The sequence below is a fragment of the Sceloporus occidentalis genome, unplaced genomic scaffold (assembly GCF_023333645.1).
Source record: "Sceloporus occidentalis isolate IW3139 unplaced genomic scaffold, rSceOcc1.0.p SCAF_32, whole genome shotgun sequence".
NCBI lineage: Eukaryota > Metazoa > Chordata > Lepidosauria > Squamata > Phrynosomatidae > Sceloporus > Sceloporus occidentalis.
In genome coordinates this window covers 4,558,900-4,575,000 of record NW_028317012.1, presented here as the reverse complement: position 1 = coordinate 4,575,000, position 16,101 = coordinate 4,558,900, and the positions used below count along the sequence as shown (strand labels likewise).

Below are 16,101 nucleotides of genomic sequence, written 5' to 3'. Positions count from 1 at the left end.
ACAATTCTAGGCTTACTTTAAGTGAAGTTGATGGTACTGACAACAGTTCTCCACCAGCCCCTCCTGGATTCAGGTTGAAACTTAAAGTGCTGGAGTCAGCGGTTTTTGGTCAGGATATTCATATAGCTGTATTGTCTTCAAACCAAACTTCCCAGAAAAAAAAGCTCAGCATTAGTTTAACTGTCCAAGCTATGGAAAATAATGGTAGGCCAGGGAGGCTTGTGTTGCAAAAAACATCTTCCATTGAACTAAATCCCAAAGCAGGTAAGCATACAAATCAAAATCTTACTTCCCCATATCTTGATTCTTCTTTTCAGCAATTACCGCTTGTGCAGTGAATTGTAGTGTGACAGTTTAGTTCCATATAATCACTTTCTATGCAATTTATAAACCCATGTAATTGTGTTTAAATTAAAATATGAAATATAAAAGGAATGAAAATATACTTTATATTGATCACTTTTCTAAAATCCTACATTTTCCAGTTATTTACACTAAGTAAACTCATGTAATTTTGTTTACAAATTAAAATAGGCTGTACAGACTAAAGAAATCTAAATAATAGGGTTCATAAATGCAGCTTATACAATCATACTTGGGAACTTGTGGGCTCCTGCTACCCGGAGCCTACCCTTGCGGGACTCAGCCAAGACTGCACACTGACATCAGTGGGTAGTCCCACTGACGTCGGTGGGTGGTTCCACTGATCTCAGTGAGCGTTTCTGGAGACATCAGTGGGCTTTCTCACTGAGGCCAGTGGGCGTTCCCGCTGACATCGCAGGAAAAAGGGGAAATGGACGGGAAGTCAAGACCTCGCTCCTTCTACACAGAGGACTTGGGTGTCGACCAAGAGCACTTGTAACAAAAAAAGAAAAGAGAAAAAAGAGAGGTGACAGTTATTCCCCTGTTCCTTCACACTGCATGCTGTGGGGAAAATGTATCAACTTTGAGCCCACATTTCTCACACAAGCTTTGGAACGGGAATGCCTACTTGGTTATTTATTGATTTTACTTTTTACATTTACTGCTAGGGGATTATGCTTACTCCCAAACCATCTTGCATTCCAAGTGGAATTTATATTTCCAAGCAACTCATGGTTTAATTAACTTGCAGGTTACTTCCTTTTTTCCCCAACTTGCAGTGAAGTGTACAGTGACTTATATTCTGGCCTAAGCCTAGTTCTAGCGCAGCAGGTCCAGGGGAGTAGTGGTCCTCTTGCAGCAAAACAGATTACTCTCTTGGGCCATCTACCTCTCAGCTGTTCTACTGCTAAATGGGCTTGTAACTCTCTTGTCTCCCCTTAACTGCTCCATTTGCACATGATGCTTTACAAGACTATGCATGCCTTTAAGACATTGAGTGCCAGGATATGACATCATATTCTGGCACTCTGCAGCAAGGACAGAGGCCATGGAAAGGGTGGCTATGGATGCTGCCCTTGGCCTTATCCTGGATAAATATTAGGCTTGTGCAAATTAACCACAAATTCTGTTTCTTGCTCATTTGTTTTGGATGAAAATTAGGGGGCTTTTTACATTCAGAAATAAGTTGTCATTAACCCTCATGCCCTCTCACACACTCATCTATTGACAAAGAAGTTAGGGAAACATTTCGAGAGAGCATGAATGAGAGAGCGCGTAAATGAGAGAGTGTGTGAGTGAGAGTACCAACGCAGATAGAACAAAAATTCTGAGATCTTTGCTTAGTTTTTGTGGATTTGTAAGAATTGCTGAAATAGTTGTATGAATCTGAATACACAAGTCTAGTAAACATGTCTATGGGTGTGTTACCTTAATACACAGAGACTCAACAAGGATAAATGTATAGTCTCTGGGAGTTGTTAGGAGGAGTTCACTGTGAGGAAATTGCTGCTGCCTGCCTCCGCACTTATACACGAGTCTTTCTGCAAGGTAAAGCCAAACTGCATTATACACATACAAAAATGTGTTAATGACAGATAAGACTGCAGTAATTGAACAGTGGGCCACCCAGTATCAATATGTAAGTTTTTAAATTGTTCATATGGTAGCACAGAAACAAATATATATTAGATGCTTACAGATACAATTTTTTTTTAAACAGACGTCAAGACGGAATACTGGATTCCTTATCTGACCTACAAGAAGCACATCACTCATAGCAATCTTCTGAATGCCTCTGTTGTGGGAGAACTCAATGACACACATGAAAAATTATTGGCTGAAAGAAAAATCACATTAGAGAACCCCAGCCTTGATATTGAGGTATATGATGAGAGGTGTCATTTGTTTTAATAAGTTTGATATTAACCATTATTATTTTTTTAAATCATTTTGTAAGGTTAAATATCATACTTAAGCAATGTCCAATGCTAGTCCTTGTATGCAAAACACACACACAGAGCAGGTTTTCCAAATTATAAATTACACAATGCTAAGAGATGCATAATGTTATTTTCTGATTCTGTGTACATGAGATGGAAACCACTAATGATGGGAAAATTGATTTTTGTAAATAATTTAAGGTTTAAAGTAACTAGATGAACTGGTGCTTGTTTGACACAGATATCAGTCCAGTGTCTAATTTGGTGTGGTTCTTAGAGTTGAAAAATTAAAGTGAGCCTGCCCAGTTTTGACATTCCTTCTCTCTTACTATTATCAAGTAATGAGACTTTTGCAGTCAGGTCGTGGCTTGCAGTAGAACTATTATTTAAATGAACAGTTGTTTGGCAATGTAATGCTGAATCAGGTTCAAAAGGACATCCTATGCATTGGATAAGATAACAAAAATGTATCTATATTTTCAAGAAAACCTTAGATATAGAGCCATTCTGCAAGAATCCTCTTATACATATAAGTCATGAAGTCAAGATAAACAGTTACTGTAGTAGCTGTTTATGTTAGTTTTCGGGGGGGGGGGGGGACCTTGCTATTCCACAAACATTAGCCCGTTCCTGTGTTTGTTTCAGGTGAATATTTGTATATGCTCGTCACACTCATTTTTTCCTCTTCTTTTCTGTCAGTTTTCTAGCAGGGGCTGTAACAGTTAGCAGCAGCTTTGGTGCCAGGATTTTAAAGGTCTGTAAGAGCGACTCTACTGGTCACCGGCAAGGGGCTCTTCTGCCATCAACCAATGAAGGACAGATGCTCTTCATTGGTTGATACCAGAGGAGCTCCCTGCAGGCGACCAATAGCTTCCTTCTTATGGACCTTTAACTCCTGATGACAAAGCTCACACAACCTCTCTGAGCAACAGGGAGGAACAGCGATGTGAGTTCTCCTGGCAAAGGGCAGGGCACCAGACTTTAAATTTTAAAGGTCCGTAAGAGCCACTCTATTGGTCGCTGGCAGGTGGTCCCTTTGGCATCAACCAATGAAAGGCAGCTGGTTGAAACACGATCATATAAATTCCACATGATTGCATAGTGCAAAACAAGAACACTCTTTATCTATGGTCACATAATTCTTCTGCTGCCCTAATTTAATAGTTTGGATTTGCATTTAAAAGTGTACATAAGGGAAAGCACACACAATTGAGTATTCTCCAGATGTGTGGTATAATAGAGGGACATCAGCTATTTTTTCACATGATTTTCAAATCTTGTTTACTAGCACAAATAAAGTGCTGCCTCACTGTTGAGGTGTATCTGTTTACTTGTGCTGGCCAGGAACATGTGAAATGTGTCATTAAAAAACAAGCAATAATGTCACCCTCTTGTTGAGGCTCTCGTTACATGTAGCCATTCTAATCCTAAACTGTTAGCTCTGTCCACCACTCACACTTTTCTTTTATCACTTGCGGCTGGCCACAATCTTTTGTATTTAGCTGTGTCTCTACCTTCTTTGATTTTCTACATGAAGTGTGCTCTGGGCCAGTATATCTGGAAAATATTCACAAAGTTGGCACCAAAAATCAAATATACTGAGAAACTTCGACAAGCCCTGTATAGTTTGCTGTCATTTTCTGTATCTTTCAAATTTGCTTTTAGAAAAAGATATTCCTTGGCCTTTAGTTAGCTTGTGAAGCACGTGGTTTTTCTTTGCTTTATTTAAACATTTGCCATTTGGTTGCTTTCATTTGGGATTTAATGTGCCCAACTCTTTCTAAACAGCCCTCCCTTAATGCTTAGTATTGTTCTATTTGCAGGTGAATGGGCCCGTCATTCTCGATAAACCGTGTATTGTCAGAACTACATTCAAAAATACACTTCCTGAAGATATACGTAATAGCATTTTGAAATTAGAAGGCAGTGGACTAATACATCGACAAATTACAATACAGTAAGTCAAAGCATAATTTCCAGTAGCAACAAAATAATGCATGCTTTCAACTTTTTGGTAAATAACAAATTCATTTTAAACATAGATCTCCACATAGAAGCTATAGTGATAGCATAATTATTTTTAATTGTCTGGGTATCTTATATTAAGGATAGGGCTTATGTTCCAGTAAACAATTTTTTTGGACTGCCAAAAAAAATTAAATATATATATATATATATATATATATATATATATATATACACATATATACAGTGCCTGAATTGGTCACTGTGCATTTTGCAAAGGTCAGAGCATGACACATCACATGTGCCATGGATTATGGACATATCCACTTGTGGCTTTCAAGGTCCCATTGTGGGGTTTCCGGTGTAGATGAATCTGAGTTCACTGCATGTATGATTCACAGTCAGCATACTACTTGATCTATGCCAAATTAATTTTATTTTGTTCTGTTGCAGATTAGGAACCATAAAGATTGGGCATACACTCAGGATACAATCTGAGATAACACCATTTAAACCTGGAAGCAGGAATTTGCAAGCACTCTTTACTAGTGACCAGATCAAATCCATCACTGGATACAAGGATGTCACTGTTATATCCAGACACTAATAAGTCTTTTTTACTTACTGAGTGTTAATTTCCCAAATCAATAGTGTGTTTATTATGTTCCTGTCTTATTTTTAAATCATTTTATTTTAATAATAATAATTTAATAATTTTTTTTAATGATGCTGGTGCAAGAAGGATAATCATACATTTTAACAAATGTAATCATTAGTAGTCAGGGGAAGATGATACTGGTGCTTGACAAGCTGCATCAGGGTCAAATGAAACAAGCTCTTTTTACCTTAGAGTCATTACTAATGATTATTTTCCCAAATTAATAAATGGCCTTCAAATAAAAAAAATACCTTTACAAGTTGTAATTATTAATTGTAAAATGGTTTCATCATTTATAACGTGTAGTAACACTTGCCAATAAAAAGAGTTCATTTGAAGTGATTTGTCATGGAAACAAAGTAATAAACATAGAAACAGATTTTGATGATAGATAAATACTATATGGACCATCTTACCTATTTGTTTGTTTTAATGTAATCAATTTGTTTTTATTTAATCATTTCTAACAGAGAAATACTATTTGAAGGGACAGTAATGCCCATTTTCTACAAACATCAGTGAAGTAAACTGTGTTTGCCTCACTAATGCCTTTTCTATGTCACTTAGAAACATGGCTTGTTTACCTTACTAGCTGTAATGGCTGTACCCAATGCTTACTTAACAGCAAGGTGAGTTAAATGTGTAGCTGTATCAGTGAATGAGCATGCTTAGGACAGTGAGAGTGTGTGGCTCTTCTTTAGCTGAATGTAATTGTAGTAATAGTTACCATAACAATTCTGGCAACAAGCTGTCAGCTTTATAGGCATATGTTAACCCCTTAAGGACCGGGCTCATTTTTCGTTTTGTACCCTGTGGGACCGAGGCTGTTTTGACACTTTTGTGGTGCTTGTGTTCAGCTGTAATTTTCTCCTCACCCATTTAGTGTACCCACATAAGTTATATATTGTTTTTTTCAGGACAAGATGGGCTTTCTTCAGATACCATTATTTTGATCGTATCATCTTATTTACTATAAAAAAAATTAAAAAAAACATGGTGAAAAATTGAAAAAAAAACACATTTTATGACTTTTATTTGAAAAATCTTTTACTCACCTAAAAAAGCAAGTAAAAAAACTAGCTAAATAGATTCTACTACTTGTCCTGAGTTTAGAAATACCCAATGTTTTTATGTTTTTTTGCTGTTTTTTGTAAGTTATAGGGCAATAAGTACAAGCAGCGTTTTATGATTTCCAAATCTTTTTTTAACAAATCTGGTCAGTCTGCCTCCATCTCCTCTTTGGAACATCTTTGAAGCCGGTTAACTCAATTTAACCCATTCAAACCATATATTTTTGAAAACTAGGCACCCCAGGGTATTCCAAATGCTGTTATTTTAACCCTTTCCATGCACCAATTATAGAACTACACTTTGTCAAACTTTGTAATAGTAATTTTTTTTTTTTCCCCACACAAATTGTACTTTAGTTATAGATATACAGGTCCTGGTATATGCCACTGTCAAACAACACGCCAATGTGTGTTCAGGAACATCTCCTGAGTGCAGTGATACCCCACATGCATGGGTTTGTCGGGTTGTTTCAGATTTAAAATGCCACATTTGGGAAGTGCGCTTTTTTTCTCCATTTTGGTCAGTCTGTACCTATGCCCTATCTTTGAGCTAGGCCACTCCAATTTACCCCATCAGCCATTTTTTTATATATTAGACACCCCTTGGGTATTTGAAGTGCTTTTACTTTATTTATTTTTTTCAACTTTGTTGAGATTTTTGAGAAATTTTAGCACTTGCTCAAAATAATAAACTTTATTTTTTAATTTTATTTTATTTTTTTAATACTTTTTTTATATTTTTTTTTACACATTTTGCTGGTACTGGATGGTTCATCTAGTGACATCACTGCATAATTATTTTTAAATGTTAGCACATTTTTTTTTTATTTTTTTTTACTTTTTTTATTTATTTTTATTTTTTTTGAATATTTTACTAATCACATAGTGATTAGGAAGCTGGGCTCCATTGACTTGCATGGTTGAATGCAGTACCTGTATTCAACCAGCAAGTGGAGCCAGTTCTCTAGAGGGTCTGGAGACCATCTAGCGAACTTTTTCGTCTTTATTGTTTTATTTCCCGGGCCACCGCCATCTTGCTTGATGGCGAAGATCACCGGCAGCGGCGGCTGTGACCGCTCTCCGGAGCGGTCACAGCCCACCCAGAGGTAAGTGTTTGGTGTCACTGGATGCCTCCTGATCGAGGCATTCCAGCGACACCATTTAAGCTTTTAAAACGGGCGTCCCCTGTTGACGCCCCGGGGAGGGGCCAGACATGGCCCCCGATGCCGATCTCGGCCTTGCTGAATGCCTCAACATCGAGGCATTGCAGCAAGGCCGTTTAAGCTAAGCTTATTTAATTTTTTGACGGTTCAGGACCGTCAAAGGTCATTTAGTGACCTTCTTGTTATGACGGTCCTGAACCGGCAAAGGTCGCGAAGGGGTTAATTTACTGCAACTGTTGGCTGCTTAGCATGCAACAGCAAAAATCATAAAGGTTGTCATTTGATACAAATAGAAAATCAGCTTTAATAATAGTGGACTGTGTAACCTAAATTTCCCCTCTGTGGCAGCCGGCCCCTTTTGTCCGTGTTCTGTCCCCATTTTGCTTTATTACTGCCTTTGTTTTTTTGACTCCTGGATTGTCTCCTGACTTTGATTAATTTACGGCCTGCCCTGATACGTGCTTGCCATACCGTTTATGAGTGTCGCTGACTGTCCTGACCCGTGCCTGACAGTGGCGTCGGCAGGGGGGGGCAGAGGGGGCCATGGCCCCCCCTACATCATGCTGTGCCCCCTGGTGTGCCCCCCCAATTGAAACGCTGTCTTTTTTTTTTTTTAATAGACCCGGAGGAGAGAGTGAGAGGCGCCGAGCGGTTGCTGAGGAATAAGTTCTCAGCAACCGTTCGGCGCCTCTCACTCTTCTCCGCGACCGCGAGGCCTCTGCCTTGTTCGCAGTGACGGCATTTCAAGCCGAGCTCTGGTATATGTCGTCATATCCGGCGCCCAGCAGTGAAGCCGGCAGAACCAGGGATACAGAGACCTCGCGATCTCACCGCTGGACAAGCCCAAGGTAAGTGAACTTCAAAGGGGGGGGGTTAGAAAGTTAGGAGGGGGTCAGAAGAGGTAGATAGGAAGTGAGAAGGGGTAGATAGGATAGATTGGGAGGGAGAGGGGGGTAGATGGGATAGATTGGGAGGGAGAGGGGGTAGATTGGGAGGGAGATGGGGGTAGATGGGATACATTGGGAGGGAGAGGGGATAGTTAGGATTGATTGGGAGGGAGAGGGGGTAGATAGGATAGATTGGGAGGGAGAGGGGGGTACATAGGATAGATTGGGAGGGAGAGGGGGGTACATAGGATAGATTGGGAGGGAGAGGGAGTACATAGGATAGATTGGGAGGCAGATGTGGTAGATAGGGAGGCAGATGTGGTAGATAGGGAGGGAGAGGGGGTAGATAGGGAGGGAGAGGGGGTAGATAGGGAGGGAGAGGGGGTAGATAGGATAGATTGGGAGGGAGAGGGGGTAGATAGGATAGATTGGGAGGGAGAGGTCTTTATGGGACAAAAATGGCGTACGTTCAGCTGTTTGGGGACAAAGTTGACACAATGTGTAACTTAGGTGCTGGTCAGGTTCTATGTGGGCAGTGTGGACACCAGGGTTGGCTTTGGGGTGTGTGACCAGTGATCTATGCCTGTAATTTAGGGGGTTTTATCTATACCTTTAATGCAGAGTTTATATGTAATTTCCAATTGATTTATATCTGCAAAGCTGGGTTTTGTGTCATTCTGTTCATCTGTATCGGCTATATTTCCATACATTATTAATGTTTACCTGCAAATATAGGATTTGCATGTCTTATTCAGTTGATCAATACCTGGAGTGCTGTTTCCATGTGTTGATTATTTGATCTAAACCTTCAGTGCTGAGTGTACATGTGATTTCCAGTTGATATATACCTGCAATGCTGGGTTTGTGTGTTCTGTTGGTTTATACCTGCAATGCTATGTTTCCATACATTATTTATGTATACCTGCAAACACAAGTTTTTTTTTAATCTCATTCAGTTGCATGTGCTGTTTCCATGTGTTGTTTATTTGATCTATACCTGAACTACAGGGTGTAAGTAAAAGAGCGCTATGGTTTAGTGAATGAGGGGAAAAAGGGACTCCACGGATGATTACATGGGCGAGGACATCTCAATGTTAGGACTGACTCTTGCGGTCTTCCCCTGATCTGCAGTCAGTGTGGGAAACATTTTGTTTTTTTAGTACGGTAGCAGAAGGAGTGATTGCATGCAAGGAAGCGTTGAGCGGGGCCCAAGGAAATGCTTGGGTAGGGTCCAATTTTTTCACTATAAAATATATTGGCAGCAGGGTCTAATATTTATATATATATTTGCAGCAGGGGCAAATATTTATATATGTTTTGGCAGCAGGGGCTAATATTTATTTATATACTGGCAACAGGGTCTAATATTAATATATATTGGCTGCAGGGGCTAATATTAATATATATAGGAAGCAGGGACTAATACTATATATATATCGGCAGCAGGGTCCAATATTAATATATATCAGCAGCAGGGGCTAATATTAATATATATCGACAGCAGGGGCTAATATATATTGGCAGCAGGAGCTAATATTAATATATATTGGCAGCAGGGGCTAATATTAATATTTATTGGCAGCAGGGTCTAGTATTTATATTCATATTGGCAGCAGGGTCTAGTATTTATATATATATATATATATATATATATATATATATATATATATATATATATATCGGCAGCAGGGGCTAATATTAATACATATTGGCTGCAGGGACTAATAATATATATTGTCAGTAGGGGCTAATAATATATACTGGTAGCAGGGTCAAATATTAATATATATCGGCAGCAGGGTATAATTTTTATGTATATGGGCAGCAGGGTATAATATAAGTATATATCCGCAGCAGGGGCTAATATCAATATATATCCGCAGCAGGGGTTAATATTAATATATATCAGAAGCAGGGTGTAATATTTCTATATATCGGCAGCAGGTTCTAATATTTATATATATTGTCAGCAGGGGCTAATATTAAAGAATGAGAAATAACTGCCAGTTTAGCTGTTATTTTGAAATCATATTTCAATCACGGTCTTTACTTCAAAGAGATAAGTGCATATTATGTAGTTAAAAATGCACGTCTAACGTGTGTGTGTATATTATATATATATATATATATACATAGTGTATATGTACCGGTTTTTTATTTGCCCCCCTACTTTGGTCCCTGGCCCCCCATGTGCCCCCCCTAAATATGAAAGCTGGAGACGCCACTGGTGCCTGATATACCATCTATGAGAGTGTCGCTGCCTTTCCTGGTCCGTGCCTACCATATCATCTCTAAGGTTTTTCCTGCTCGGGTGATCTAGTACCTAACCTACTGCACTGACAGCTCATATTTTAACCCTTCCAATCCACTAATTCTACTGTCACCCTTTGTCAAACTTTGTGGTAGTAATTTATTTGTCTAAATTTCTAGCTCCTGGTATATGTCATGCAAACCAACACCCCAATATGTGTTTAGCAATATTTGCAGGGACTACAGATGCCTGCAAAACTTACTGCATGCTTTCCAGAGTCATCCAAAATATCTATTAACCTCCCCAAATTGGTGCTTACTTCCTGTGACATAACCAATCTGATCATGGTATATAACAGGGGTGTTCAACGTGCAGCCCACAGGCCAAATGCCAGACTTCGAGGTGCGGCCAGCGTGAAACTGGGAGTTTTCACTCAGAGATGCCTCCGCCGACCACTTAATGATTTTGAAGCAGCCGGCATTCAGGCACCATGGCCTCCAGTGCCTTAGTGAGGCTTTTTGTCCCACCCCTTTGAAGATGCGACGCTCAAAGGGGCGGGCTCACACAGAAGAGTTCCTCATGATGGGGAGAAGAGCATGTTGGAGGAGAGCAGTATGCAGGGGAAGGAAGCTAGTAAAAAAAGTATGCTTTTAAAAAAAAAAAAATACTTGGATGGAAGGGGAACCGTATTCAAAGGGGGGGCTGCCTTGGGACATCACATAAATCAGTACAAAAAGGGGCAGTGGCAATTTACAATACACATGGGTATGGGGGCATTATATTAACCAGTACAAAAGGGTGTGGGGGCATCAATACACAAGGAAGGGAGGCTGGCTGGGGGCATTACATAAAAATCAATACACAAGGGTGTGGGGGCATAAATGCACAAAGAGAGCTGGCTAAGGGAACAAATACACATGGGGCAATACACAAGGGTGTGGGGGGGAGAGTACATTAATTCTAAAGGGGGGCCTGGCTGGGGCATCAGTACACAAGGGGCCAAACACACAAACAACAAAGCAGTGTGGAAAGCATTTTGTATGCTTTGTGTAGCTTAACCCATCCTGATGCAGAGTGTGGCAGAGCCTGTCCTGGTGTGTGTGTTTGGGTGTCGGTGTGGCAGAGCATGTCCTGGTGCGTGGGTGTTTGGGTGTCAGTGTGGCAGAACCTGTCCTGGTGTGTTTGGGTGTCTGTGTGGCAGAGCATGTCCTGGTGTGTATGTGTTTGGGTGTCAGTGTGACAGAGCCTGTCATGGTGTGTGTGTTTGGGTGTCGGTGTGGCAGAGCCTGTCCTGGTGTGTGCATGGTCATCTATTTCCTGGTACTTAACTTACTGTAGGAATTTTTACTTATCCAGAGATAAAATGAATTTGTAGTCACTTCAGAGGACAAAACTTTCTAGGCCCAGAAATCAGTGAGAGGAAAAGTAAAGGTTTTGTGTTATTTACTCTATTTCAATGTGCATGTTTTATCAAAAAGGATTAGTGGCAGTAAATTGTGGCTTCAGGCGTCCCGTGTATGATTATTTTTTTTAGCGTACTCCCAATCCCATCGCATAAGTATCTATCCTATATCATCTGCCTCGCACTGATGTCATCTTTATCCAGTACACATTGATGCCGAGGAGTTAAGATTTTGTCTATTTTATTTATTTCCATAAAATGGCCACCAAAATTCTCAGCACCAGGACCATGATGCTCTTAATCCGGCCCTACCTCCAGTGTACATCAGTCATCTTAAATCCAGTTTGTACCCAGAGTGTGCTCCAGCCTTGTGCAGTTTTATTTGGCTAAACTTGTTTTAAATGGTTTGTGGACTTTGTGTTTTACTATTTAAGTAATTTAGTATTGATAGAATAACATATAAAAGTTGATCAAAAAGTTTGTCCACTGCTTTTTTCATTATTGCCAAATTAATCCTGTTTTAATATGCATTATAAAGCTAAAAGGCCATATTTTCTCTCAGTGAAAAATGAGTGCGGCCCACACACACATAAATTTGTGTGTCAAAACTCTCTTCAATCTTATATTTGATCAATTTATCAATAGCCACAGTAAGTATGTTATATAGGAATTTTTGGTAGATTTGCTATTCTCAAATAATTCACAGTGTCCAATTCTGCACTCTCAGATTGTAAACTATATAAATCAAAATAAAAGTTTCAATTCATCTCCTATGTGTTTTGATGATAAAAACAACTTTGAGATACAATTAATTTACTAATTCTATTATTATGTTTGTTTTTCTTCAAAATATTAGTTATAAGCTTATCCAGTTTGTTACCTCTATAGTAATATTTTAGTTTCATTTTTTTTCATATTTCTTGTAAAACATTTCAATTCCAACTGATTTATCTTGGATTGAATTATTTTCAATTCCTCTCTGTTATGCTGCGTAGAATATATTTTATTGGCTGGAGAAAGGTTGTAAAAGGAGATATATAACTCAAACAGAAAAGAAGTAGAGCTTTGCCTCAATTTTTTCTTCATCTTTACAAAATGACCACTTATCACAGATTTGTAGGCACACTAAATTGTTTGTAATAAAAGCTCGCTTGAATTATTCTCTTGAAAATAAAAATTAGTCATTTTGGAAATATGTTCTACATTGGCTTTATCATGGAGAAGGGAATCATTCAGACCCCAGGTGGAAGTAGAATGTTTAAATTTATTGTCTAATTTAAAAACCAATAAACTATGATCAGGCAAAACATTATGTTTCAGAGCAATATTCTTTATCAGTTTAAGCAAATTTATATTACCCAAGAAAAGAACTATCTGGGAAAACTATCAATGCACCTTGGAGTAGTGTGAATAATCTCTCTCACCAGGATGAAATAATCTCCAAATATCATAAAAATTTAATCTATTGACATTGTTCCTAAAAACTTTTGTCTGTCTAAATAACTATTTATCTCATTCAATCAACCAACCTTTTTGCCTAGATCTGTATCTAATACATAATTGAAATCCACTGCAACCAAACTTTATCCAAGATATCTCCCATCACAGTCCTGTTCTTGGTATTTTATATTAACATTTATTCAACTTGATAAAATGATTGCTACTACTTTCTCTCTCTTTTTTTTTTTTAATAGTGGCGAATGGAATATAAGGGGGGAATTTAAGCCTTGAACGTTACAGATAAACACTTAACCAATTATCCAATTCTAAACATTTCTTGTTAATCTTAGTTCCCCTGCCAACTTGAAAAACATATATATATATATATATATATATATATATATATATACACACATATACAAAAGATATAGAATGTAACGCACTCACTTGACTGGAAGTAGTTGTAATATGCCCGGGTGCTAACAATCCAAAAAGTATATACAGCAAATAAAGTTGATGCACTCATCGGGTCTTTTTATAAAATGTATTAACTTGGTGAAGGTCCAACGAAACGGCTCTCAATGAACCTTTCTCAAGAACAATAAGTGATGTAATCCGTGGCAAATTTATAGCTGAATATATTAAGTGTACTAACCTGTGTAGGACGTGGTCGTGTAGCCAGTTTATGGTGTAATGTTTTCAGGTAACCAACTGTAATGAGGGCGTGATTAAACTGCACTATTGTCTCCATCTGGTTTTGTGGTTTCGGACAGGGAATGTATTTTATTTGCAGATTGGAGGGTGGGAGGGTTTTAATGAGGGGACCGTGGAAGTTAATGATGGGATAAAAAAGCATACAGTTAGGCACATTTTCATCTGCCAAAGACCATCTGTCTGAAGTAAACAAATTAAACTTTAAAACAATAATGTGTGCTGCACCGAGACCAATTAATCCAACAACCAGGTAATCGTTAATAAAAATCGTTGACAACTTGGTCAATTGGTTCTTTCAGTCCTAAATAGAATTCCTAGCTATATGTTTCAGAGCCAATAACAAAATAAAAGGGTTTCCGACCAATGAGTTTAAAATCAACTTGTATGCCGACAATGTCTGAATCATGATAGCAGACCCACAAAACTCTTCAGATGAATTAATGAATTAACGCATATAGCCAAGTATCTAATTATAAGTTAAACAAGACAAAATAATTGCTTGCCTCAGTGAATGCCTTGAAGACAAATGTCGCCAATACCTACGTTTTTGGTGGAATCTGGATCCGGTGGTAGAATCGGATGCCAGCCTTTTGAGGCTGGGGGGTGTCAAGGACCGAGGGATCGACATGGGACTGCATGGTCGATGGTAGAAGAAAACTTTCACATTAATTGTCTGGAATTGATATCTGGGTCATTCGCCATCCACAGCCTAGCAATAGATTGTTCCAGTTGCTGTATTCTGCTTTGCATGGACAACATGTCCACAGTGCAATATGTGAATCGTCTGGGTGGTGCTTGATCAAGAATCCTGTTGGAAGTGGCCAAGGACATCTATCAATTTTGCTTTCAACGAGACATTATGTTACGTTTGAACAGATGAGGAAACCAGGATGCAGGGAATGAGGAATCAGTCTCTTTAATGAGTTCAACAGGTATGGACAACTCCTGAGTAGGAACGGAGCAAACAGCACAGTGCAACAAAAAGCAATGTCCAGCAGTAAGGTGTAATCGGAGTAAGCCAAAACAATCTGGGTCGGGAGCAGAGAGATCAGCGTGGTCAAAACACATGCAAGGGTCGGCACCAGGTATAAGGCAGAGAATGGTCAGGCAATCCGAGTCAGGAGCAGAGAGGTCAACGTGGACAAAATAGTAGCAGGAGTCGGCAACAGGAATCAGGCAGAGAATGGTCAGACAATCCGAGTCAGGAGCAGAGAGGTCAACATGGTCAAAATACTAGCAGGAGTCGGCAACAGGAATCAGGTAGAGAATGGTCAGACAATCCGAGTCAGGAGCAGAGAGGTCAACATGGTCAAAATACTAGCAGGAGTCGGCATCAGGAATCAGGCAGCGAATGGTGTTTAGCAGGTAAGTACACAGCACAGCCATTAGAACAACTGAGCACTGAACAAGTCTCAGGGCTCAGTTTTTAAATCAGCTGCTCATCTAGGTCCCGCCCCCAGGTGTGATGACGTCCAATGGACATTTTGTCTCCTCCATGGAGGTGTGGGAGAGGAAGGGGGCGTGGTGTGCGGAGATTATGCAGGTTGTGTAGGGAAGCTAAGTGCAGGTACTCGGGCGACGAACTCCGGACGGGAGCATGACGCCGCGGGTACTCGGGCGACGTGCTCCGGAAAGGACCGTGACACATTACCCTGAGAGTAGAATACTTTCCTGAGGTAACAAGCCTGATGGCGGATTGATTGTGCCAGCATTGGAGGGACACCAGTGATTGTTTGTTCCTGATAGCTGGTTCCGGCTACAGTCGAATAGGTTTGTTAGCTTCAAAGAAGGAGGAACTGTTCATGTGGGAGGTTCCTTATATGGACTATTCTGAGTTTGATTGGTTGTTTTTCTCCCAGTTGTTCATGCTGCTATATTGGAGTAGTAAAGAGAGAATAACCAAATACTCGCCTCCTGCCATTATTAAGAACACTAAAGCTAGTATAATCTTCAATTCTATGTTTCTATAAAATATCACAATCCTTTGTGTAGTTTGCCTAATAAATTTACCCAAAATTTAGCATCAGTATTATACCCAATGTTTTATGGTATTTCTTTTATCATGCTGCCTTAGATAATGTTTTATTTCCAGAGTTTATTCAGTAAACTAGTTTGCAAGTCTGTTACAACATTTGGTTCCGCATATTAACTGCTGATGTAGCTTTTATTAAACTCTCGCCACTTTAACTAGGCATTTGTACAGAATGAAAGGTTATACTCTGCAATGATCAAAGGGACACACTAAATG

At 39.3% G+C, this 16,101-nt stretch overlaps 1 protein-coding gene across 1 annotated transcript in view; it reads left to right on the top strand.

Annotated features, from left to right (window-relative positions):
* LOC149298570 (protein-glutamine gamma-glutamyltransferase 5-like) overlaps nt 1-15,215 on the top strand; it is a 32,833-nt gene extending 17,618 nt beyond the window's left edge. Inside the window, exons 10-15 of the mRNA XM_089487323.1 lie at nt 1-264; nt 2,084-2,244; nt 4,127-4,260; nt 4,722-4,857; nt 5,494-5,555; nt 14,897-15,215. The exon at nt 1-264 is cut by the window's left edge and continues 72 nt beyond it. Coding sequence (XP_089343449.1) covers nt 1-264; nt 2,084-2,244; nt 4,127-4,260; nt 4,722-4,857; nt 5,494-5,555; nt 14,897-15,215 — 1,076 coding nt within the window. The remainder of the gene's footprint in view (nt 265-2,083; nt 2,245-4,126; nt 4,261-4,721; nt 4,858-5,493; nt 5,556-14,896) is intronic.
* Nucleotides 15,216-16,101: the final 886 nt, after the last annotated feature.